This window comes from Nelumbo lutea, chromosome 3, assembly GCF_056320005.1.
Source record: "Nelumbo lutea isolate HS-2025 chromosome 3, American lotus-T2T, whole genome shotgun sequence".
Taxonomy (NCBI): domain Eukaryota; kingdom Viridiplantae; phylum Streptophyta; class Magnoliopsida; order Proteales; family Nelumbonaceae; genus Nelumbo; species Nelumbo lutea.
Genome location: NC_142686.1, coordinates 36,314,771 through 36,342,505, shown reverse-complemented (window position 1 = coordinate 36,342,505; position 27,735 = coordinate 36,314,771). Strand labels below are relative to the sequence as shown.

The 27,735-nt window shown below is 42.1% G+C and overlaps 1 protein-coding gene across 9 annotated transcripts in view; it reads right to left on the bottom strand.

Moving 5' to 3' along the window:
• Window positions 1–27,735, bottom strand: part of LOC148864236 (membrane protein of ER body-like protein) — a 119,299-nt gene that overhangs the window by 68,991 nt on the left and 22,573 nt on the right. For 2 of the 9 annotated variants that reach the window (XM_088980938.1, XM_088980940.1), the window contains exon 1: window positions 17,479–18,881. The exons of 6 other annotated variants lie outside the window; for them this stretch is intronic. In XM_088980938.1, coding sequence (XP_088837064.1) covers window positions 17,479–18,001 — 523 coding nt within the window. In that variant the 5' untranslated portion in view covers window positions 18,002–18,881. Of the gene's footprint in view, window positions 1–11,501; window positions 11,629–17,478; window positions 18,882–27,735 lie in introns of those variants that run through there. One more of the 9 variants, XM_088980941.1, reaches the window with a different exon arrangement.

The window sequence follows — 27,735 nt, the reverse complement described above, 5'->3', positions numbered from 1 at the left end:
AGAGGGTCTGTGGATGGGGTTTGAGTCAGTTCCAGGAGGAGAAAAGGTTCAATTGCTTCAATTTTCTGATGACACCGTGTGTTTTATTGATGCTGAGGTAGATCAATTGGGGGTCATGCTAGGGGTGCTGAGCTGGTTTGAAGCTGTGTCAGGTCTGAGAGTTAACTGCACAAAGAGTAGAGTAATTCCAGTGGGGAAAGTAGAAAATCTTGAAGCTTTAGCAGAAGCTCTTGCTTGTCAGATCGGCTTTCTGCCGCCATGTACCTAGGCCTCCCTTTGGGGACTAAATGCACCTCCTCTCTAGTGTGGGACCTGGTGGTGGAAAGGTTAGAAAGGAAATCGGCGTCTTGGAAAGCCAAATATCTTTCTTTGAGAGGTAGAATTACTTTCCTAAAAAAGTTCTTTCTAACCTACCTTCCTACTTCCTCTCTCTATTCCCAATCCCCACAAAAGTGGCTCAAAAAGTAGAAAGGCTCCAGAGGGATTACCTGTGGAAGGGTTGGGAGGAGAAAAAGAAAATCCATCTGGTCAGTTGGGAACGAGTTTGTACTCCAAAAGAAAAAGGTGGTTTGGGGGTGAGAAAACTGAGAACTTTTAACAGGGCATTATTGGGGAAATGGATTTGGAGATTTGCAAATGAAAGAGACAGTTGGTGGAGAAAATTACTAGCAGCCAAGTATGACACCGACAGAAGTGACTGGTTAACCATTTCAAACCTCCCTTCTTTGGGATATTCTCTTTGGAAGAAAATTGTTGAAATCTGTTAGTTAGTTAGTTTCCTTATTTAATTAAATTAATTCTTTGTTATTTTTCTGTTCTTTAGTGCTGCAGGGGCATTCTTGTAATCTTACTTTCTTTTATTATTAGTTAGGACACCCTAATATAAATATTAATGACTGGCGCCACCAGACTGAACTTTTTTATCCCAGAATTCTCTTCGTCTCTCTTCTCTTTTCTCTCTTCCTTTCTTCTCCCTTTCTTTTTTGTTTCTCTGATATGCTCAACCCAGAAAACATGGTATCAGAGCAGGTTTTCTGGGGTTAGAAGCAGTGCGACAAAGTCTTCTCAATTTCTTCTTCCTCAATCTCTCAGTTCCTTCTCTACTGTGGATCGAATCTGATTAGGGAGTGGATCGAACTGATTTGAAGGGCTTTCTTTTAGGTTCTCTTCCTTTCTTTCTTGGTCATGTGCCAAGAAAACCCTAAAAGAAGGGAACTCTGATGCTGTGAAGGCAAGTCTTCTTAACCCTGTGGGTCGTGTGATACTTTCTTGTACCCAGGTAAGTGGGTTTTAGAGGTCTGGATGACCTGCAACCACTGTGACTTTTTTATGGAACTGTGGATTGGGGGATCCTGTTTCTTGTACCCAGACAACTGGGTGGTGTAGGTCTGAATGACCTGTGAATGTGCGACAGTGGTTTGCCAATGTCTCTTGGGGAATTATAGTGGCTGTGTGCTCAAGTAGTTGATGAAGGATTATATATAAGGGCTGCCTAGTTCCTGAATTGCCTCCTTATATGTGTGTGATGTTCCTAAGATCTGTTTTTTGACTGAACTAAGCTGGGCTTCCCGTGGAACTGTGAACTGAACTGAACTGTCAAATCAGACCTTATATCATGTCATCTGAGGATTCTAGTGTGTCTAGTGGGCCTTCCAATCAAGGTGGAGTGAGTGGAGGATTTGATATGAGCTTCCCCATGGATGTAATACTGTTTGATGGCTCTTTTTCCACCATTGTTGGTCAAGGCACTATATCCCTTCCTTTTGGACATACCCTTTCTAATGTGTTACATGTTCCACAATTGCCTATAAATTTGTTTTCTGCCAGTAGAACAAACTCATTAAACTGTTCAGTGACATTTTTTCCCTTCTTGTGTACTACAGGATTTGGACTTGGGGAAGGTGATTGGTAGAGGTCGTATGGTAGATGGACTTTACATGCTAGAGAATAAAGCTAGTCTTGTAGTTATTGAATCTACGAGTCAGTTTAGTAAAAGTCAGGTCTATTTATGGCATAGTCATTTGGGTCATTTATCTTTTGAGTCACTAAAGGTCTTGCTTCCAAGTTTGTTTAAAGCAGTGTTAGTGTCTAAATTTAAATGTCAAACTTGTCAGTTGAGAAAACATCGTAGAAATCATTTTTTTTCAAGAAATAATAAATCTGATTTCCCTTTCCATATTGTTTACTCTGATGCTTACGGCCCTATTACCTTACCATTTGAGCTTGGCTATAAATACTTCATTACACTTATTGATGACTACTCCAGATATACATGGGTGTATCCCATGCAGTCTAGAGATGAAGTGCCAAAAATTGTAAAAGATTTCCGACGCATGATATTCACTTAGCTTCAGACGGAGATTCGAATTTTCCAATCTGACAATGCGAAAAAGTACTTCCACAATGACCTTACAGAGTTCTTTGCTTCGTGTGGATCTATCCACCGTAGCTCTTGTGCCAAAACTCAACAAAATGGTGTTGCAGAAAGGAAAAACCGCCATCTCCTTGAAGTGGCTTATGGATTACTTATCCACACGTTTTTGGTAAGATATTGTGTTATGTGCTGCCTATCTCATCAACCACATGCCATCTTGCTTGCTAGGGTATAAAGCCCTCCATCGGCTCCTCTTCCCTAATGCTCCTCTTTTTTTTATCCCTCTTCATGTGTTTGGTTGTCATTGTTCTGTGTAAAATCCTTATTCAATTCTAGGTTAAAGTAGAGAAGAAGAGAAAGAAGAAGAAGAGAAGAAGAAGAGAAAAGGAGGAGAAGAAGGGCTCGGCCAGATGAGGAAAATCAGTCCTCTCTAGTCGACCCACTTGTATTAATCTCAAAATAAGTTTGGTTACAAGAAAGACTATATTGCCCCTCATAAGTGATGGGGCACACAACTTAGACCTGAATAAAACAAACCTTTCACTCTCACACAGATACACCCAAATGACCAAAATACCCCTGTTTTGTGAACTCTAACACCACCTCAAGTTGGAGAGCATATGTCATATAGTCCCAACTTGTCACAAATATAATCTACTCTGTCTCGAGACAATCCCTTTGTAAAGAGATCTACCCACTGATTTCTCGAGCTCACATGATATGTGGTTATCACTCCACTTATCACTTTCTCTCTTACAAAGTGACAATCAACCTCAATATGCTTGCTTCTCTCATGGAAGACTAGATTGGAAGAGATGCGAACAGCTGCATGGTTATCATAGTATAGTCTCATAGGTTTGTCAACCGAGAACCCCATCTCTTGTAGCAAGTTCTTCAACCATAGTTCACATGTGGTATGAGCCATTGCTCTGTACACAACTTTTGCACTACTCCTTGCTACCACTATTTGTTTCTTGCTCTTCCAAGTTATAAAATTGCCACCTAGGAAGGTACAATACCCTGTAGTTGATCTCCTATTTGATACAGAACCAGCCCAATCAGCATCAGTATACCCTACTATATCAAGGGGCCCTCCACTTTTATATAGCAAACCATGGCCTGGAGCACCCTTCAAGTACCTAACAATCCTTCAAAATGCTTCCAAATGAGGAACCCAAGGATGTTGCATAAACTGACTCACCATACTCACAGCAAATGATATATCTAGTCGGGTAATAGTCAAATAATTCAACTTTCCCACCAACCTCCTGTATCTTCTAGGATCATCAAACTCCTCACCTGCATCAACACTCAACTTGACATTCAATTCCATAGGAGTCTCTACTGGTTTAGCACCTAACAATCCTGTTTCTTCAACTAGGTCAAGAACATATTGTCTTTGACATAAGTTAATTCCACGTCTTGACCTTGCAACTTCTATTCCCAAGAAGTACTTCAGCTTACCCAAATCTTTCGTATTGAAGTGGTCTTGTAGAAATTTCTTCAACTTATCAATCCCATTATTGTCACTCCCAGTTATGACAATATCATCCACATACACCACTAACAAGATTTTCCCATGTTTTGAGTCATGGCTGAACACAGAATGGTCTACATGACACTGTTTCATCCCGAAGTTTTTCACTACTGCACTGAACTTTCCAAACCATGCTCGTGGAGATTGTTTCAGTTCATAAATTCCCTTTTTGAGTCTACAAACCTTACCATCCTCCCCCTGAGCAACAAACCCTAGTGGTTGCTCCATATACACCTCCTCAATGAGATAACCATGCAGGAAGGCATTTGTAATGTCTAGTTGCAAAAGAGGCCAATCATACATAGCAGCTAAGGAAATCAACACCCAAATTAAACCAATTTTAGCCACAGGAGAAAATGTCTCCATATAGTCCACACCATACAACTGAGAATAACTCTTGGCCACTAACCTGGCCTTCAATCATTCCACACTGCCATTTGGGAGATACTTCACTGTGTAAACCCACTTACACCCAACAACGTGCTTACCAGGAGGAAGAGCAGTGAACTCCCACGTGCGGTTGTGTTGTAGAGCAAATAGTTCATCTTCCATTGCTTGCCGCCACCCTAGGGAGGTAAGGGCTTCCTGGACAGCCTTGGGAATGGAAACAGATGATAACAATGATATAAAGTTGCAATGAAAAGCAAAAAGATTAGCAATGGAAACATAGTGTGAAATAGGATGAGAAATACAAGTGCATTTACCTTTCCGCATGGCAATAGGAAGATCAAGGGCTAGATTGGAGGAGGGGCCGGTGCTCTTCTGTGAGTATACACTTGTCTGATTGGTGGCCTCTCAGTAGTAACTGGCACGGGAGGAGGAACTACAAGAGAAACTGCAACTGGAATGGGGACCACGGGAAGAGGATCCTCAACAGGGACAGGAAAAGGAATTACAGGGGAAGGAGAAGGATCCATGTTGTCCGAGAAAAAAGGAATCGATTCAAAGAAGGTGACATCGGAGCACACAAATGACTTATGAGAGTTGGGGTTATAGCACATATACCCTTTCTAAGTCCTTGAGTATCCAAAGAAGATACATTTAGTAGCTCGTGCATCTAACTTGTCTAAACTAGGACCCAAATTTTGAACAAAGCAAATACACCTGAAGACTCTCAGGGTAAGAGGAAATGGGGACAAGGTGGGAAACAACACGAAGAAAGGGGATTGACTTCTAAGGATGGACATGGGCATCTGATTGATGAGAAAACATGATGTGAGGACAAAATCACTCCAAAAACGCTTTGGGACATTCATATTAAGCATCATAGACTGAGCAGTTTCAAGGAGATATTGATTTTTGCGTTCAACAACACCGTTCTGTTGTGGGGTGTAGGAACATGAGGTTTAATGAATTATCCCATTGTGCTCTAAGTATTGCTGAAATGGTGTTGAGATGTACTGTTTTGCATTATCAGAGCGTAAAATTTTAATATGAACACCAAATTGTGTACATATTTCAGCATAAAATTTCTGAAAAATGGAGAACAATTCATCGCAATCTTTCATAAGTGTAGAGAACACTGATGTGGGCCCCATAGCTACAGTCCCACTGTGTTCGTAGGGTAGAAGATGTTCTAGTCTGCCTAGGGTTAGCTATTGGTCTTTAGTTGTTTCAGTTGTTATTTATTTCAGTCTTATTTTTTGCTCTATTTGTTATGTAAAGACTAAGGGCAGATTTGTCCTTTCCATGTAATGAGCATAACCTATAAATATTAATTAAAGTGGTGGCGGCAGAATATTCAAGCTTCTGCTCCTCCTTCAACCCTTGTGTTCTACTGCTTCTCCTCCCTCTTCCTCTTCTTTCCTCTTACTTTCCTTCTTACCTTCGATCCTGAAATCCATTAGGGTTCAAGACTGATAACAGTCCTGAACTTCTACTTGGTATCAGAGCTAGGGTTTCTCATGTGAGTCTAGTCCAGCCGACCACATGAGAACCATCTAAGGCTGGAAGCTGAGAAAGCAGAGTTCGTTGATTGGTTCTTGGAGATCTCCAGAGGATTAGCAACTGTTTGAAGAAGTGCCACAGTTGTAGCAAGTTGGCGATCAAGAAGAATCAGAGAAGGCTAGGGTTCGGGTAACCTTGGTAGGCAGCGAACTGCATCCTATTGTAAGTCTTTTACTTTCTGAGAGAAGTAACATCAGAAAAGATAGGTTGGACCTATCCAGCAAGGGTGGCCGAACCATTCTAGGGTTTTTTATCTCTCTATTCTCTAGGATTTTGTCTTATCCCTACGGCAAACCCTAGTATTAGGCCGAACCTTGTGATCTTATCCCTGTGGCAAACTCTAATAGTTCTCCTCAACATTGATCAGTTTTAGGGTTTCATATTAACCCTAATACAAACCTTATCCGTACGGTACTGTCTGGAGTGTACGGCTCTTAGGACTGATTAAAACCTCAAATTGGCTTCAGCATATCAGATTGCTCTTCAAACTGTTTTTCAGTTTTCTTTTGGGGTTTCGAACACTTCTAAAGGGGTGAAAACAGTTCGGACTGTTGCTGTTGTGTGTGGTTGTTGATTTCAGATCAGTCTTATACATGTTTCATGCACATCTATCGTGAGTACAGATTGGTTCTATACTGATTTTGTGACTGTTGTTGGGAACCCTAGTGCTGGTTTTGACTGTAGTAACCATAATTTTAAGACTTCTGGTTCTTGACCGAAATGGAGTTTAAGAATCAAGCAGAAGGCAATTTTGGGAAAAGTAGTTATGGTGATGGTTCTGAGACAGGTTTTCAGATTACAACCGTAAAGTTTGATGGTTCAAACTATTTGGAATGGGCCCAATCAGCCATTATGGCTATTGGGGGAAGGGGCAAAGTAGGGTATCTCTTGGGAGATGTGGCAGAACCTTCCAAAGGAGACCCTATGTATACCAAGTGGGTCGAAAAAAACTACTTGGTTATGACATGGCTCTGTAATTCTATGCAGCCCCATATCAGTCGAAATTACTTATGGGCAAAGACAGCCAAGGAGATATGGAATGTGATGAAAGAGACTTACTCCCAACCCCTTAATGTTGCCAGAGCATATGAGTTGAAATGTGAGGTGAATGCCCTTAAACAAGGAGAGAAACCGGTGTCGGTCTACTTCTCTACCTTGAAGTCCCTGTGGCATGAGATTGATCACTTAGAGACTCTTGAGCGGGAGAGTCCCAAAGATGCTCAGATACATAGAAAGCACATTGAGACAAACAGAGTGTTTGAGTTCCTGGCAGGACTGAATTCAGAATATGATATTGTGAGGCAGCAGATTTTGACCAGAGATAATGTGACCCTCTCTCAGGCATACTCCTTAGTGCACAGTGAAGAGACTAGGAGGAAAATCATGATGCAACCTCAGCCACTTACACCTGCCTTGGAAGCTATCAAACCCAAAACAGAGGGTGATTCAGAGAGGGACAGAAAGAATGAAGATAAAAGGGATGTGGTGTGTGAGCATTGCAAGAAACCTAAACACACAAAAGAAACATGTTGGAAGTTGCATTCACATTTGGTCCCAACAAAGTTGAGAAATAAAAGGGGTAATGCTCATGTGGCTATGACTACTGATTCAGCATCCTCATCTAGCACGAGAGGCACACCATTAGAGACCTTAGCTGTAGTTCGGGCTGCTCTAATACAATTGGAGAAGGAAGTTGGCAGTTCAGCTCAGTTACCGCAGTCATCATCAGCTCCGGCCACATCGGCCTTTGCACACTCAGGTACTCGAGCCTCAGCCTACCATGCCTCCGCTCCAAGTACTACTGAACCGTGTTGGATAATAGATTCAGGTGCATCCAACCATATGACTAGCTTGCCCTCTTTGTTTACTACTTATCACTTATCTTCTAGTAGGGATAAAGTATTTATAACTGATGGCTCTCTTGTCCCTATTTCTGGCAAGGGTGACATCAAATTGTCAGATACTATATCCTCGTCCTTTGTCTTGCATGTTCCTAAATTGGATACTAACCTCCTTTCCGTTAGTAGTATTACCAAACATTTGAACTGCTCAGTGACTTTCTTTCCTGATCGATGTGTTTTTCAGGACATGGAGACGAAGAAGGTGATTGGGACTGGCTGTGAGACGAATGGAATCTATCTGCTCGGGGAGAGTTCTCGTCGGGAAGAGTCAGTGGATAAGAAGTTACTTGTTTCTCAGGTTGTGAGTCCGGTTATGCTGTGGCATAACCGATTGGGTCATTTATCTTTTCAGTCCTTGAAGAGTCTGTTTCCTACTTTGTTTGAGTCTGTTGAGTCATCTCAGTTGAAGTGTGAAAGTTGTGAGTTTGCTAAACATTGTAGAAACTCTTATTCATTGAGTAATAAAAGGAGTAATAGTTCTTTTGATATTGTGCATACTGATGTTTGGGGGCCATATCACATTCATTCTATGGGTGGGTACAGGTATTTTTTGTTATTTGTTGATGACCACACCCGGTTTTCTTGGGTTTATCTTATGCGATTACGAGATGAGGTGCCTACCCTGACCCAAAACTTCCACCAAATGATTCTAACCCAGTTTGATGCCAGGACAAAAGTGCTTAGATCTGATAATGCAAAGGAACTTTGCTAAGCCATTGGCATCGTACCTCCTTAATCATGGGGTTATCCACCAGAGCACGTGCCCTCATACACCTCAACAGAATGGGGTTGCATAGATGAAGAATAGGCACATCTTGGAGGTGGCTAGAAGTATTATGTTTACCTCCAATGTCCCTATTCGCTTCTGGGGTGATGCTATCCTTACGGTGGTATATCTTATTAATCAGATTCCTTCTCGGGTTCTTGATATGAAACCTCATTTTTCCCTTCTATACCCCAATGAGGAGTTGTTCACTATTCCCCTCAAGACATTTGGTTGTACCTGTTTTGTTCAGCTTCTTGGTCCCCATCACTCCAAGTTTCAACCCAAGGCCTCCAAACTCAAGGGTTATTGTTGTTATGATCCTGTCTCAGGGAAGAAGTTTGTATCCATGGATGTCACTTTCTTTGAGGAGACACCCTACTATTCTCGGGCTTCTCCTCAGGGGGAGAGTAGTGAGCGTGGAGATTTGGGTCCTTTTCTTCAGGGGGAGTGCAGTGAGGACAGGGTTAATACCTTTGGGGCTGTTCCCTTACCTATTCCAGTTGGTCAAAGGGATCGGGAGTTGAGAGTCTATCATAGGCGATGCAGGCAGGTTGATCCCGGTCATCAGCAGTCCCAGCCAGCTCCAATCTCTTCTGCGGCTCCAAGTCCAGATATTACAATCCCAGGGCCCATAGAGACTCCTTCCATTGTTACTACCTCACCCTCTGCAGATGACCTTGACCTTCCCATTGCCCTCCGTAAAGGAAAACGGTATTGCACCACATCTACAACCCACTGCATCTCCCAGTTTTTGTCCTATGATCGCCTATCTCCCTCCTACAGGTCCTATCTCACCTCCGTTGCTGATGTCCCTATTCCGAGAACAATGCAAGAAGCCCTATCAGTCCCGGAGTGGAGAGGTGCAATGTAAGTTGAAATGGATGCCCTATTGAAAAATAATACCTGGGAGCTAGTTGACTTGCCCAAAGGAAAGAAACCAGATGGATGCAGGTGGGTATTTACTGTGAAGCACAATGCGGACGGTTCCATTGAGAGGTACAAAGCTCGGCTAGTTGCAAAAGGGTTCACTCAGACTTATGGTATAGATGACTTGGAGACATTTGCCACGGTAGCCAAGATGACCACCATTCGGGTTCTATTATCTCTTGCAGCAAGCTACGCTTGGCCTTTGTACCAAATGGATGTTAAGAATGCCTTCCTGAATGGGGCTTGCAGGAAGAGGTTTACATGCAATTGCCTCCTGGATTCTATGATACAGAGGCAGGTAAGAAGGTTTGCCGGCTCAATAAGGCATTGTATGGTTTGAAACAGTCACCTAGAGCTTGGTTCGACAGATTCAGACTAGTCCTTGGGAAGTTCGGTTATGTACAGGCCCAGTCAGATCACACTGTTCATCAAGAAGGTGGAGTCGTCACTGACACTACTTGCAGTTTATGTTGATGATATTATGGTGAGGAAATGGCAACCATGAGATTGAGTCCCTCAAACAGCTCCATCAAGAGTTTAAGGTGAAAGATCTGGGTACACTACGGTATTTTTTGGGTATTGAGGTTGTTAGATCTAAACAGGGGATCTTTGTCTCTCAGAGGAAATATGTGTTAGATCTCTTGGCTGAAACTGGAAAGCTAGGTGTCAAACCTGCAGATACACCCATTGAACAGAACCACAGGATTACTGCAGAGAGTGGGGAGCTACTTGAAGCAAAGTTATGTTCTAGTGGTTAGTGAGAAAGCTCCTATATCTATGCCTTACCCGACCAGACATCAGTTATGCCTTTAGTGTTATCAGTCAGTGCATGCATTCTCCTAGAACCACGCACCTTCTAGCAGCAGAAAGAATACTAGCATACTTGAAGAGATGCCCGAGTAGAGGTATATTGTTCAAGAACGATGACCACATGAAGGTGGAAGTCTATACGGATGCTGATTGGGCTGGGAGTGTTGATGACAGAACGTCTACCTCTAGATATTGTGCTCTTGTGGGAGGTAACATGGTTTCTTGGCGGAGTAAGAAACAGAGTGTTGTCTCCCGATCCAGTGCTGAAGCTGAGTACAGGTCAATGGCTAATGGAGTAGCTGAAATTCTTTGGCTGAGATCACTACTTGAGGAGTTGGGTATTGAGTATGAGAAGCCCCTGATGTTGTATTGTGATAATCAAGCGGCTATTAATATAGCACACAACCCAGTGCAGCATGACAGGACTAAACATATTGAATTGATCGACACTTTGTACGAGAGAGGGTCTCATCACAAGAAGTGTGTCTCCCATACATCACCTCCAATATGCAACTGGCAGATATCCTCACCAAAGCTGTATCATGGAAGAAGCTAGAGGCAGATCTATCCAAGTTGGGAATGATAAACATTTATTCCCAACTTGAGGGGGAGTGTAGAGAACACTGATGTGGGCCCCACAGGTACGGTCCCACTGTGTTCATAGGGTAGAAGATGTTCTAGTCTGCCTAGGGTTAGCTATTGGTCTTTAGTTGTTTCAGTTGTTATTTATTTCAGTCTTATTTTTTGCTCTATTTGTTATGTAAAGGCTAAGGGCAGATCTGTCCTTTCCATGTAATGAGCATAACCTATAAATATTAATTAAAGTGGCGGCGGCAGAATATTCAATCTTCTACTCCTCCTTCAACCCTTGTGTTCTACTGCTTCTCCTCCCTCTTCCTCTTCTTTCCTCTTACTTTCCTTCGTACCTTCGATCCTGAAATCCATTAGGGTTCAAGACTGATAACAGTCCTGAACTTCTATTATAAGATAAATCCATGTTATTTTTGAAAAGTCATCAACAAAAAATACAAAATACTTATAGCCATTGTATGACATCACTTTGATTGGACCCCTAACATCAGAATGAACTAAAGAAAAAGGACCCAAAACACGACTATCAACTCTTGGACTGAAAAGAGGCTTTATGATGTTTCCCAAGCTGACACGATTCACAATCCAACAATGAAAGATGACTCAAAGAAGGAACCAAAAACTTCAAAGTTTTGAGAGAAGGATGACCAAGTCTGCAGTGCCATTGAAGAGGAATAAGAGACGACTGAAAGGCTACTGGAGGACCACCACCATCAAAGTAATACAATCCACTTGCCTCATGCCCTCCACCAATCTTCATCCCCGTCTTGAGATCCTGAAACACACAAGAGGGATAAAAGGTTATGGAACAATTAAGTGACTTGGTTAATCTACTAACAGACATAAGGTTAAAAGGGAACTTAGGAACATATAAAACAGATGATAAAGATAAGGAGGAGAGATCAACATCACCAACGCCACAAATGGGAGATGTAGAACCATTAGCAAGAGTAACTGTTTGAGATGTAGAGGACTGAAAAAGAGAAGAGAATACATTTGAAGTCCCAGACATATGGTCCGAGGCTCCGGTGTCAATGATCCAATGTGAAAGCTTGGAAGCCAAGCAAGCCATACTTGAATGGGCAAGGGTAGTTGTGTTCTGCTGAGAAGATGTTTGGAGGAACTGCTCATATACCACGGTACACTCACCATCTCCTTCCCAAAAGCACCAATAGATGTGGAGGGAGTTTGATCCATTTGCTGATTTTCACTAACTGTACCGCTGCCCCTATTCACAGCATGGTTAGCCCAAGTGTTGGGTGGACCATGTAAATCATAGCAGAAATTAACAATGTGCCCCTCTAATCCACAGTATGTACACTTCCTAGGAGCATTACTTCTTCCTTTGCCATGATCTCCCCTTGAGTCTCGACCTTCACTCTAGCCACCATCCCGTTTAAACATGGGATCACCTTGGTTTCCTGGAAGTTCACCACCACCACCACCTCTATTTCCACGGCCTCCACCTCTAGCCACCACCAAACTAGATCTGCCTGAGAGAGAAGAATGCTCTATAGACTCAATAGAAGTCCTCCTAAGACGGGCAAACACTTCTTCAAGTGAGGGAAGGGCAAACCCCCCCTAGTATTTGTGCACGGACAATTTCATATTCAGCTTTCAAACCCACCTTAGTTGTATTGTCTTGCCCGGAATACAGTTTCTTAGGATGATCCTAGATCTCTTTAGCTGTTTCTAGGAACATAAAGTTCATATTGATTTTTTGCTCCATGCTATTCCACAACCATGTCATAATTTGAGCATCCTCCTGCTCCCAGTCACTAAACCCTAGAGATTTAAGAGGAAGGTTTTTCCTCTCTCACATGCTTCACCTTCTTGGCCTTTAAGAACACCTCCACCAACTTGGCCCAAGGCACATAGTTCTCACCATTCAGCTTAATGGATGTCATTTGAACATTCAGATAATCTGGAGAGATCATCACCCAAGTTTTGTTGTCACTACCATCTCTGGTTGATGACATTTTCAACTAAATCTGCTCACCTCACAAGGAAGTATGAACAGCACCACAAAAATCAGTATGAACACCACCACACGACACAAGGTCAACTATTCAGAATCATCCACACACCATTCAACACAGTACAACCACCACCACACCACTGTTGTCATGAACTTCAACAGCCGAAAAACCCTACTTTCAGCACACATATGAGGTAAAAACAAAGGAGAACAAGGCTGATATGCATACTAATCACTTCACACCTCCACAAAAAAATATTTTGAACCAAAACACAGCATTTACAGTCCACTATTTGGGCGAAAAACAAAATTGTTCATACCTGTCCACAAACAGCCCTCTTCGTATCATAGAAAAGAGGGCATCTAGTACACCACCTCAACGACCACCACCACAGTAACTGGAGGCATACTCACCTCCAAAACCACAAAACGACCACTCCTTTTTGTCTTCTTGTTGAGCTTCCACTCAGGCTAGAAGAAAATCGAAGAAAGCTGAAATGGTTGGCGGCGAACCCAAGAAGAAGAAAAACAGTGAGGAAAGAAGAAAAAAAGGGAAAAAAGGACTAGGTTTTATTGCTCTAATACCATGTAAAATCCCTATTTGATTCTAGGTTAAAGTAGAGAAGAAGAAGAAGGGTTTGGCCAGATGAGGAAAATCAATCCTCTCTAGTCGACCCACTTGTATTTATCTCAAAATAAGTTTGGTTACAAGAAAGACTATATTCCCCCTCATAAGTGATGGGGCACACAACTTAGACCTGAATAAAACAGACCTTTCACTCTTACACAGATACACCCAAATGACCAAAATACCCCTATTATGTGAACTCTAACATTTGTTCAAAACTTGTCTCCTACTTGTGGTAAACTTGATTCTCGTGCTATTCCATGTGTATTTTTGGGCTATCCTTCTTCACAAAAGGGTTACTGTTGTTTTGACCCTGTTTCCAAGAAATACCATGTTTTAACGGACGTGTCTGTCTTTGAGATTGATCCTTTCTTTCCTATTTCTCCTCAAGGTGGAGAATAGGGTGGAGGAGAAACATGTCCAGGTACTACCTCATCTACCTGACCCTCCATTTCGTGTTTTCCTTCGTCATCGCAAGGGCCAGCCAAGTTGAAAAGCTGTGGAGCAACTTGAAGCTATACCACCGACATCATCAGATCCACTGGGGACAAATCCCATCCAACCAAGTACTATTATTCTTGTTGATAATCCTAACCCTACTGCTATTGATTCTTCGTCTACCAATGACTTTGACATCCCTATTGCACAAAGGAAGGGAGTTGGGTCTTGTACCACCAAACATCCCATCTCCCATTTTGTCTCATATGAAAACATCTCACCCTCTTTTGTGCTTTCCTCTTTTCCATTGATAGTGTTCCTATACCTAAAAATGTGGCAGAGGCTCTTTCAGTACCTAAGTGGGCAAATGCAATGAAAGAAGAGATAAATGCCTTATATAAAAATGGTACGTGGGAGTTAGTGGATCTTCCTGTGGGTAAGGAATCGGTAGGGTGCAAGTGGGTTTTTACAGTAAAGCACAAGGCAGATGGCACAGTAGAAAGGTACAAAACCCGGTTGGTGGCAAAAGGGTCTACTCAAGTGTATGGAGTAAATTATGTAGAGACATTTGCTTCAGTTGCTAAGATGAATTCTATCAGGGTTCTCTTCTCTCTTACTACTAACCTTGATTGGGATCTCCACCAGTTAGATATTAAAAATGCCTTCCTAAATGGTGATCTTGAAGAAGAGGTGCACATGGTGCAACCTCCTAGTTTCTATGCCCAAGACCAAGATCAAAAAGTGTGCAAGTTAAAGAAGTCCTTGTATGGACTAAAGCAGTCACCAAGAGCTTGGTTTAGCAAGTTTCATATAGCGGTGCAACAAATTGGCTACAAATAGTGCCAAGTTGATCATACATTGTTTGTGAAAAAAGGAAAAGGGAAAATCGCAGCCCCGATAGTGTATGTTGATGACATAGTGATCACAGGCAACTAGAAGGTGGAAATTCAAAGACTTAAGGAATTCCTAGCCACTCAATCTAAGGTGAAGGATCTAGGTCCCTTTAAGTACTTTCTTGGAACTGAAGTGGCCCGTTCACAAAAGGGGATCTTCATTTATTAAAGAAAATGTATCCTATACTTGTTACAGGATACAGGAAAACATGGAGTTAAGCCTACTGACTCTCTCATTGATCCAAACCACAGACCATGTGATTGCCAATGTGAGATTATCAAGGATGTAAAGCAATTCTAGAGACTTGTGGGTAGGCTATTATATTTGTCCATGACCCAACCAAACATTGCTTATGCTGTGGAGGTTCTTAGTCGATTCATGCATGCCCCCAATACCACACACTTAGAGGCAGCCTATAGAATCCTCAGGTATCTAAAAAAGTTTATGGGGGTTGGTTTACTATTCCAAAGGAATGGACAATTGAAGGTTGAGGTATATACAGATGTTGACTGGCCAAATCATTTGATGACAGAAAGTCCACTAATGGGTACTATACCTTTGTGGGAGGAAACCTAGTCACATGAAGAAGCAAGAAACAAAATGTTGTGGCAAGGTCCAGTGCTGAAGCTGAGTATAGAGCAATGCCTCATGGAGTGGCTGAAGTAATGTGGATAAGAACTTGACAAGGCTGCTACTAACATTGCAGCCAACCCAGTTCTTCATGATAGAACTAAACATATTGAGGTCAACAAGCATTTTATCAGGAAAAAAATTGTAAATGGGGAAGTGTGCACTCCAGATGTCAATTCCACAAATCAACTTGCAGACAACTTCACCAAGGGATAACATCATCTGCAGCACAATGATTTATGTGACAAGTTGGGCATGATTGACATCTATTTCCCGATTTGAGGGGGAGCGTTGAAATCTGTTAGTTAGTTAGTTTCCTTATTTAATTAAATTAATTCTTTGATATTTTTCTGTTCTTTAATGCTACAAGGGCATTTTTGTAATCTTACTTTCTTTTATTATTAGTTGAGATGCCCTAATATAAATACTAATGACTGGTGCCGCCAAACTGAACTTTATGATCCCATAATTCTCTTCATCTCTCTTCCTTTCTTTTCTATTTCTCTGATATGTTCAACCCAGAAAACAAAAATCATGGAAATTTTTCCTCTTCTAGGCAGTGGTCTGTCCCCTAAGCTGGGTTCTGGTCATCATCTAAAATTCTGGAAAGACAAATGGTGCAACAACAGGTCTCTAGAAGAGCTGTTCCCCCAGCTTTTTCAACTAGTAGAAAATCAAGATGCAATGGTGGCCAATTGTTGTTAAGTGAGAGAAAATAGCATTGCCTGGAGTCCTTCATTCAGAAGAGCTTTTCAAGATTAGGAAATGGATCAAGTGGTGGATCTGTTTTACTTGCTTTCATAACAGATTTTAAACTTGTTGGAAGAAGACACCTGGACCTGGAAATGGAATGCAGATGGTATTTTCTCAGTGAACTCCTTTGCGAAGTGTTATCAGATGGGGACAATGTGAACATTCCGTTGATAAAATATGGAGACAGATTTTATTTTATTTTTAATGAAAAATAAGACATCACCCGAAGAGGAAATAAACCCAAGAGCCCAAAAGATCTCAAAAATCCCATATTAAAACCCATAAAACCAAATGACAAAAAACTTACAACTTTACTCAAAACAATCTTGAGCACAAGCCAATAAAACAAAACAAGAGATCCCCATAAGAGCAAAAACATCCAAACCCACCCCTAAGCAGAAACTTAAACACTCCTTGCTCCATGACCTAAGCCTCAGTCTTCCACCACAAATTCATCCTTCTGGACTGAAACATCTTTGTCCCAAAACTTGTCGCCATCCCAATTAGGTATTTTGTTCATCTTTTCTTCCCTTTTCCTTCTTTCAAACTCCTCAAAGGCCCTTCTGGCAAACTCCTCACCACCCCAAAAAAATATACCCAAGCTCTTTCCAATCGTGACCTCTCTACTCACTAGGTTCTGAAGAGTCACACTCCCTGTCTTGTTGTCAACGCCACCATTATTTTGCATTGTTACACTCTTACCAACAGCAAAAGTCATCAACACACACTTTGTCCTGTTGCTCCTTTCCTACATGAGGATACAGGCTGGCATTGCACCGTTGTCTCCCTGCTATAAATGCCAGATGACCTACTGCCTCTAAATCTTTTCCTCTTATAAAACCCAGTTGAAGTTTTTCGTGGGGCCTGCCCCTGCTAGACCAAGTTTTAGCCTGGAGAATACCTTCGTCACATGCACTGTCTTAGATTTTTCAACTACATTGTTTCTTGTTGATAGCCTCACTTATCTGGTTCTTTTTCTTTTCATCAAGCTTGCCCCTACGACCCAGATCAACCTCCAATCTTCCTACCGTCACCTCTTCGGGTTTAAAACCATCCCCACCGCGGCTCCCCTCTAGACTCTTCGCACCTTCTTCATCACCAGCTTCCCCTTTTCCTTTATTCTCACAATCTCTCTTAGGTGCATCACCAATAGAGACATCTTCCCCAATCTCCTCCTCCCCCTCTCCCACCTGAAACTTCGGACTCAACGGAGTCGCCAAAAACCTCGGCAACTCTGCTGCCCAAGGTACAGTTATCAAACTTTTTCTTCACTAAAATCGTTAAGCTGCTCACCTGATTCATACCTGTTTCACCAATGAGACTCTTCTTGCCACTCTTGTCATACTTGGCGATCACCCAGATCCACGTCTCTCCTTTCCTTTTTCTGCTCTCATTCGGAGCACTTCTCACCATCGGCCCTCTTCTCTTAAACTTTGGTCTGTGAATATCTAACGCAATTCTCCCGAAATCTCTGATCTTCCTCCTTTTATGTTTCTTCCTTCCCTTTACAATTTCACCATTACAAACCTCATCGTCGTCTGGAACTACGTTAGGCTGAGACGCAAGCTTCAAACTGAACCCCTGGACTGAAGTAGACGATGATAGACGATTCAACTTGTCCACTATCGAGCTGCATACAGACCCTTCCCCTCGACTCACGTGACTACTCAAGTAATCACATGACCTATTGTTGCAAACCCGCCCAGGCCCTGCAACCAGACCCGTTTTTTGAGTTCGAACCAACTTCCTTCGAACTTCGGTTGCTAGTCTTTGGACCGTTGTCTGTCCTCTCCCCTCCACGTGTAATCCATCCATCAAGCAAGTCATCGTCCTCTACCATAGAACATTTTGCCCATGGAGACGTTTCGGCTTCCAGCAAAACCCAGACCTTCAATCAGTGACCATCAACGAGCAGACTGATGCATCTAGGAACATCTTCAGGCTTCAATCTTGCAATTCTGAGTCTTGCGGTACGCAGATCTTGAAAATTATAAGCAATCAACTCTCCACCTAGAATCTGTATCAATCTTTCAATGGTTTCCGCATTCCAAAGATTAAGGGGGAGACCCACGATCTTAATCTCTAGATTTTCTACAGAGATGGGTATCTGATTACAGGATAAATGCCAGACCTCTGCATTAACCAAGCCATCTGGAGAGTCTACCACTTCGGTAGTGAAGATCTCAATATCTTCATCAAAACCAAATAACACAGCCTTCGAATCATCGAAGGCCTTGATACTCACATGGCCCTTTAATCTAAATTTCTCCACAACTGCCTCCAAAATCCTTCCCCAATCAGTAGTTCTTTTGTCTGATGATAAAATCACACTTTTCTCCCATGCCCCTTTCTCCATTTCCAATTACATCCTCTGATTTCTGATAGTGTTGCATACGATAGCTTTTGGGATTCCATTTTTTTTTTTTTTATGTTTCCTCCTTTAGCTGTTTCCTGAGGCTTTGCTCGTCAGAGACCACTGGAACGTTGCAGATTTTTGGATTTTGTCTTTCTTCCAGTATGAACAAGAACTCCTGTAACAAATCTGCAAACAGGCACCACCCTGTTCTTTTTCTCCCTTCCGGAACACACAGCAGCTGCCTTTTTTATTACCAAGCGTTTCCACAATCATCACAAACCAACCTGTTGCTGCCAAGGATAGGCCGAGGCCTGAGAGAAGGAGCTCAGACAAGGTCGCCCAAATGCCAGAGAGCTTGAGTGTAGAAAAGCCAAGATAGCTTATATAATAAGTGACGCACTTATTTATACTTGAGCTTGCCACATGTCGCCATCCAGGGCCTGCCATGTGGGACTACATCACAACCTTTCACATTCCTCCTCATTTCCACTTCAATTTTATTATCAGCTGCTCCCATTTAATTTTTCCATGTTTTTTGATGGAGAATACTGTTCCATCCATAAAACCCTTCAACCATCCATTTGCCTCTTCAGCTACTGAGATGGTTGTTCACTTTTCCCCCCCAATTTTTAAGAACCACCTTCCATTGATTCTGTCTTCTTCAAAACAGAATTTCTTAGCTTCGATATCCATTTCTCTCCTTTAAAACAAAGTTTCACTGGTTTTTCTAGGCTCATACCTCTCCAGCTCTAGCAAAGTTCCACTGGGTATCAATTCTCACTTCCTCCACTAGATTTTTTCACTCTAGCAAATGGAAGAAGAAAGAAAAACTCCATTCATAGCATGGAGTTTGAGGGAGAAATGCTAACAATATGGGAGAAGAGGAGGGGTTGGTTCCTCTTTGGGCAATGAAAGTATATGCTCTGCCTTGGATAGAAACCTAACTAAACAGAATCTGATCAGAAGAGGAATTCTGATTCAGAACCTGTTATGTGAGCTATGTGGTCAGGCTGAACAGGATAACAATAATCTTTTTATACATTGTCCTGTTTCAGCAGCATTATGGGATCATTTCCTCTCATCTGAGGGTCTATCCCGGGTCATGCCAAGTAAAGTAGTGGACCTGTTATGGAGCTGGAAACTACAAGGTCTTTCTAGGCTGGCTAAAAGTGTGTGGTGGGCTATTCCTGCAGCAGTGATCAGTACCATCTGGGTGGAAAGAAACAGAAGGGTTTTTCAAAGCAAAGCAAAGGATGTAGACTGCCTTATCTCTTGTACTGTGGGAAAATTAGTGTCTTGGACTGCAGGTGTGAAAGTCTCCAGACAAGGGTTCTTGGAGTTCGGCTGAGGTCTAGAAGTGTGTTTGAGTTGTAATTTAGTCTGGGATCTTGATCTCAGTCTTTCTACTCCTTTTCTGGGGCCCCTTTGTATTCTCTGCTTCGTTTAATGAAATTACTTATCTTTTCTCAAAATAATATCTTCATATAAGTTCTATTATGAACAAAGGAGTTAAAGTAGACATATAACATATTCCGAGTTTTTCCCTAAAAACTAGGGATGCATCAACAATTTTAAGTTTAATGGCTGTTAGAGTACACAAAACAGGGGTATTTTGGTCATTTGGGTTTATCTATTTGAGAGTGAAAGGTCTGTTTTGTTTAAGTTTAAGTTATGTGTCCCATCACTTATGAGAGACAATATGGTCTTTCTTGTAACTATGTTATTGGAGATAAATACAAGTGGGTCGACTAAAGAGAGGACTAATTTTCCTCTACTGGCCAAACCCTTCTTCTTCTTCTTCTCCTCTTCTTCTTCTTCTTCTCCTTCTTCTCTACTATAACGTAGGACTAAATAAGGTTTTCACATGGTATCAGAGCGCATGTAACAAGTTCAAATCTGCTTGTCTTGCTCTTTTATTCTGGTTTACCCTGTTTTTTTTATCGCCCTTCTCTCTAGGGTTTTGCAGATTTCTCAAGAACCACTGGGAGATTAAGGGAAAGGTTGAAAAGGAGTGGTCGTTTTTCTCTGTAGGAGGCCTTCATGCCTCCGGTTTGTGGTGCAGTGGCTGTTTGTGGTGATTGGTATGAAGCTCTCTATTCGATGGTATGAAGAGAGCAGGTTCGGGTGAACAGTGTTCAGCTGAGTACAAGTTGGTTCTGCAGAGTGCAGTGTAAGTATTTGGTTTAATGGCTGAGTGATTTCAGCCCTTGTATTTGGTGTGTGAATGGTTCTGCAGTGTTACAGTATAGGTGTTTGATTTAATGATTGAGTGATTTCAGCTCTTGTATTTGGTGTGTGAGTGGTTCTGCAGTGTGCAGTACAGGTGTTTGATTTAATGACTGAGCGATTTCAGCTTTTGTATTTGATGTGTAATGTGTATTTGAAAAAGTTGGTGGTGCTGAAAGTGAGATAAGTTTTGTAGAAATGCGTGAGGTTGTGCTGAATATTTGAAAGCGAATACTCTACATATAACAATGATTTCTTTGTGAGGTAAGGTGAATTAGTTAAGATGACATCGATTGGAGATGGGAATGACAACAAAACAGGCGTTATGATTTCTCCAGATTACCTAAATGTTCAAATGACATCTATTAAGTTAAATGGTGAGAATTATGTCGTGGGCAAAATCTGTGGAGGTATTTTTAAAAGCCAAGAAAAAAAGTAAAACATGTGAGAGAGGAGAAACCCTCATCTAATTCTCTAGGGTTTAGTGATTGGGAACAGGAAGATGCACAAATAATGACATGGCTATGGAATAGCATGGAACCAAAACATAGTGTGAACTTTATGTTCCTAGATACAACTAAAGAAATCTAGGATCATGCTAAGAAATTGTATTCCGGGCAAGACAATACAACTAGGGTGTACCAGTTGTACCAAGAGTACTTTAATCTGAAGCAAGGCAGTCAAAGCTTGGAGGAATACTATGCAAGTCTGAGGAATATCCGAAATGAGCTCAATGTGTATCATCCTCTGACACAGGATGTTCAGATTCGGCGACAACATCGTGAGCAACTTGATGTGACAAGGTTTCTGGTGGGTTTGAAAACTGAATATGAGCCTGTCCGAGCACAAATACTGGGGGGTCTGCTCTTCCCTCACTTGAAGAAGTTTTTACCCGTCTTAGGAGGACATCTATTGAGTCTATAGAGCATTCTTCTTTCTCAGACAGATCTGGTTTTGTGGTGACTAGAGGGGGAGGCCGTGGAAATAGAGGTGGTCGTGGACTTCCAAGTAACTGTGGTGGTCCCATGTTTAACCATGCTGGTGGCTGGAGTGGAGGTCGGGACTCAGGGGGAGGTCGTGGTAAAGGAAGAAGTAATGCCCCTAGGAAGTGTACATACTGTGGATTAGAGGGGCACACGGTTAATTTCCGCTATGAATTACATGGCCCACCCAACACTTGGGCTAACCATGCTGTGACTAAGGGTAGTGGTACAACTACTGAAAGTCAGCAAACTGACCCGATCCCCTCCACATCTACTGGTGTTTCTGTTAGACAGTTTTGTATGCCTTTAGTTTCAACCAAAATGATGTACTTTATGAGTTTATTGTAAATGAATAAAAGTGCATATTTGATTCACATTCCCCTGGTATGTTTCTGTGTAATACCCTTAAACTGGACACTTAATGAGACTCGTATTAGTTTAGAATGTTCACAGTCAGTGGGTCGGTCTGGGGAGACCTATCCTGACAAGGCTGACACTGTGGTGCCACCAAGTCGGTTGGGGTGGCTTGTCTCAGCTACTAGGGTGAGACCCTAGGCACATACAGTGTAGGATTAATTGAACCTTTGAACTGGACTAGATTTCCAATATTGCCCTGGACCTTGGAGATTGATGGGCAAAACTGAAAATTTACACCCGATGCCTAGATTCGATTATGATACTGCACTAGGTGTCGGATTGGACTGTCTTTGATGTACCAATCAATGAGATTCTTAGCGGGGGTCAAAACCTGGGTATGTTGGGACAGTCTAAGAATTCATCTGAGTGGGTGATCATAGTGACAGGATCAGCCCCTTTGTCGGACAAAGGTAATGATCGGGGATGCACTCTCACTGATGGAAACCAAGACTGCCGGCAGACGATTTCAATCGTTGAGATTTGTTTTGCAAAATATATTTTATATGAGATTCAAAAGTATATATATTATGGTTTCGAAATGATTTGCAAAAGGTTTTAATTCCCGGGATCCATATAAACAGAGAGTGCAACACTGTTCCTTGCAGCCGAGGGAGAGGTCCTCTCTTGTCGGGCAGTGTATGATCATTATGGGCTGAGAGGTTAAGTGTAAGACCATTGAGGATAATACCTGATGGGCTAATCTTGCATCTGCCCACAGTCCCTGGGTGTTACAAAGTGGCTTGGCCTAGGGACCACTTAGGGTAAGTGTTGGGTCCATAGAGCCCATCTGATGGATTTCAGGGGGTGCACTGTCCATAACAGTGTATTTGGCCAGGCCTTGTAGCAAAGGCTGGGCTGAACCCATGTGGCTGATGTGTAGATCAATGTTTGGGTCCCACGCCATACAAGGAAGCCCAACTGTGCAACAGTTTGGAAGGCTAAATGAATACATAACCTTAAATGGGCCTTCAGCCCATTTTGAACTGGGCTAATTTGATTAGTCACTTAAGGGGCGAATTCTGAGATGGATCAGCTAATAGGATTGGGCCCACACCCTATCCACTTAGAGAGTCCAAGATCTAAATGAGATTTAGATATGAAAACTTCCTAATTAGATTAAGAGATGGCTGATCTAATCTGTAGATAAGATAAGGGTTATCCCTTATCTTAAAGGGACTTCTAATCCAGATATGATTTGGGTTAGCAACTCCTAATGGGATTAGGAGTTGATCCCTTTAAGTCTATGAAAGGAAGAGGGGGCGGCAGCCTTTAGACACCACAAGCAAGCAATACATAGTCTTGTCTTCGGAGCTGAAATCACAGAAAAGAGAATCTGCACCCTGCAAATACTCTCTTGCTGACTCCTTCCTACAACCACCCCCTACAGCAGTTCGATCTCCAGTTCTTGGGAGATATCAAGATTGGATCTTGAAACCAATCTTTTGGAGAAAAGATTGGTAGGAGTTGTATTCACAAGCCGTCCAGGTGATTCTTGAGAATGATCAAGTTCTTTTGGAAGAACACTACCGATTCTGCTCCACCCTGCACTGCGCCATCTTCAGTGGGAGCAAATTTTGGATCATTCCTTGGGCGTGAACACTTCCAATGGGAGATACTACTTCTCTGTATCAGGTATTATCTCCCCCTACTCTTTTTTGTTCAGATCCGGTTCAGTTTATGATTCAAGAATGATCCTTGAAAATATGATTTTCTAAATAGGGAATTCGATTCCCAATTGAAGGAAGAGAAAAATTTTTGAAATTCGCCCCCTTGTTCCGCAATCTTTGGGTGTCCATGTGATGGATTTCCTATCCCTTCAGTTTCTGGGAAGGAGATGGTGAGTGTACCCCATGTAGTATACGAGCAGTTCCTTCAGACATCTTCTCAGCAGAACACAGCTACCCTTGCCCATTCAGGTATGGCTTGCTTGGCTTCCAAGCCTTCACACTGGATCATTGACTCCGAAGCCTCGGACCATATGTCTAGGTCTCCTAATGTATTTTCTTCTCTTTCTCAGTCCTCCACATCTCAAACAGTTACTCTTGCTAATGGTTCTACATCTCCCATCTATAGTGTTGGTGATGTTGATCTCTCCTCCTTGTCTTTATCATTTGTTTTATATGTCCCCAAGTTCCCCTTTAACCTTATGTCTGTTAGTAGATTAACTAAGTCACTTAATTGTTCCATAACCTTTTATCCCTCTTCTTGTGTGTTTCAAGATCTCAAGACGGGGATGAAGATTGGTGGAGGGCATGAGGTAGGTGGATTGTATTACCTTAATAGTGGTGGCCCTCCAGTAGCTTTTCAGTCGTCTCTTACTCCTCTTCAATGGCACTGCAGACTTGGTCATCCTTCTCTCAAGGCTCTGAACTTGTTAGTTCCTTCCTTGAATCAGCTTTCATCTCTAGATTGTGAGTCATGTCAGCTTGGGAAACATCATAGAGTCTCTTTTAGTCCAAGAGTTGATAGTCGTGTCTTGAGTCATTTTTCTTTAGTTCATTCTGATGTCTGGGGTCCGATCAAAGTGATGTAATACAATGGCTATAAGTATTTTGTAATTTTTGTTGATGACTTTTCAAGGATAACATGGATTTATCTTATGAAAGATTTGAGTGAATTGTTCTCTATTTTTCAAAAATTTATGCTGAAATATGTACCCAGTTTGGTGTTCATATTAAAATTCTTCACTCCGATAATGCCAAAGAGTACACCTCAATACCATTTCAGCAATACTTAGAGCACCATGGGATAATTCATCAAAATTCTTGTGCCTACACCCCACAACAGAACGGTGTAGCTGAACGGAAAAGTCAACATCTCCTTGAAACTACTCGGTCTTTGATGCTTAATATGAATGTCACAAAGCACTTTTGAAGTGACGTTGTTCTCACATCCTATTTTCTCATCAATCGGATGTCCATGTCCATCCTTGGAAGTCAATCCCCCTTCTCGGTGTTGTTTCCCACCTTGTATCCATTTCCTCTCACCCCAAGAGACTTTGGATGTGTTTGTTTTGTTCAAAACTTGGGGCCTGGTTTAGACAAGTTAGATGCACGAGCTACTAAGTGTATCTTCCTTGGCTACTCAAGGACTTAGAAAAAGTATAAGTGCTATAACCCTAACTTCCATAAGTCATTTGTGTGCTCCAATGTCACCTTCTTTGAATCGGTTCATTTTTTCTCAGATATTGTGGTTTCTTCTCCTTCCCCCGTAGTTCCTCTTCCCGTCCCTGTTGTGGATCCCCTTCCCATGGTTTCCATAACAGTTGCAGATTCACCTTCCGTACCAGTTACTACTGAGAGGCCACCAATCAAACAAGTGTATACTCACAGAAGAGCACCGGCCCCTCCTCCAATTCAGCCCTCGTCGACAGGTCCTGTCATTGCTTCTTCTCCCTTGGACCTTGATCTTCTTATTGCCCTGCAGAAAGGTAAACGCACTTGTACTTCTCATCCTATTTCACACTATGTTTCAGTTGCTCACTTTTCTGCTTCTCATCGCAACTTTATATCATTGCTATCATCTGTTTCCATTCCCAAGACTGTCCAGGAAGCCCTTACCTCCCCAGGGTGGCGGCAAGCCATGGAAAATGAACTCTCTGCTCTACAACATAATCACACGTGGGAACTCACTGCTCTTCCTCCTGGTAAGCATGTTGTTGGGTGTAAGTGGGTCTACACAGTGAAGTATCTTCCAGATGGCAATGTGGAGCGATTGAAGGCCAGGTTAGTGGCCAAGGGCTATTCTCAGCTGTATGGTGTGGACTATATGGAGACATTTTCTACTGTGGCTAAAATTGGTTCAGTTCAGGTGTTGATTTCATTAGTTGCTATGTATGATTGGCCTCTTGTGCAACTTGACATTCCTACATGGTGATCTCATTGAGGAAGCGTACGTGGAGCAACTGCCAGGGTTTGTTGCTCAGGGGGAGGATGGTAAGGTTTGTAGACTCAAAAGGCAATTTATGGACTGAAACAATCTCCACGCACATGGTCTGGAAGGTTCAATGAAGTAGTAAAAGACTTTGGGATGAAACAGTGTCAGGTAGACCATTTTGTGTTCAACCATGACTCAAAAGATGGGAAAAACTTGTTAGTGGTGTATGTGGATGATATTGTCATAACTGGGAGTGACATTAATGGGATTAACAAGTTGAAGAAATTCTTATAGGACCACTTCAATACGAAAGATTTGGGTAAGCTGAATTACTTCCTGGGAATAGAAGTTGCAAGGTCAAGGCATGGAATTAACTTATGTCAAAGAAAATATGTTCTTGACCTACTTGAAGAAACAGGACTGTTAGGTGCTAAACCAGCAGAGACTCCTATGGAACTTAATGTCAAGTTGAGTGTTGATGCAGGTGATGAGTTTGATGATACTGAAAGATACAAGAGGTTGGTGGGAAAGTTGAATTATCTGACTATTACCCGACCAGATATATCATTTGTTGTGAGTATGGTGAGTCAATTTATACAACATCCTCGGATTCCTCATTAAGAAGCAGTTCTAAGGATTGATAGGTACCTATCGGGTGCTCCAGGTCGTGCTTTACTATACCAAAGTGGAGGGACTCTTGAAATATTAGGGTATGCAGATGCTGATTGGGTTGGTTTTATATCAGACAAGAGACCAACTACAGGTTATTGTAACTTCCTTGGTGGCAATCTTCTAACTTGGAAGAGCAAGAAACAAATAGTGGAAAGGTAAATGCACCGGCCCCTCCTCCAATCTAGCCCTTGATCTTCCTATTGCCATGCAGAAAGGTAAACGCACTTGTACTTCTCATCTTATTTCACACTATGTTTCCATTGCCCATCTTTCTGCTTCTCATCGCAACTTTATATCTTTGTATCATCTGTTTCCATTCCCAAGGCTGTCCAGATAGCCCTTACCTCCATAGGGTGGCAGCAAGCAATGGAAGAGGAATTATCTGCTCTACAACACAACCGCACGTGGGAGCTCACTGCTCTTCCTCCAGGTAAGCATGTTGTTGGGTGTAAATGGGTCTACACAATGAAGTATCTCCCAGATGGCAGTGCGGAATGATTGAAAGCCAGGTTAGTGGCCAAGGGTTATTCTCAGTTGTATGGTGTGGACTATATGGAGACATTTTCTCCTATGGCTAAAATTGGTTCAATTCGGGTGTTGATTTCCTTAGCTGCTATTTATGATTGGCCTCTTTTGCAACTAGACATTACAAATGCTTTCCTGTATGATGATCTCATTGAGGAGGTGTATATGGAGCAACCACTAGGTTTTGTTGCTCAGGGGGAGGATGGTAAGGTTTGTAGACTCAAAAAGGCAATTTATGAACTGAAACAATCGCCACGAGCATGGTTTGGAAAGTTCAGTGCAGTAGTGAAAAACTTCGGGATGAAATAGTGTCAGGTAGACCATTCTGTGTTCAGCCATGACTCAAAACATGGGAAAATCTTGCTAGTGGTGTATGTAGATAATATTGTCATAACTGGGAGTGACAATAATGGGATTGATAAGTTGAAGAAATTTCTACAAGACCACTTTAATACGAAATATTTGGGTAAACTGAAGTACTTCTTGGAAATAGAAGTTGCAAGGTC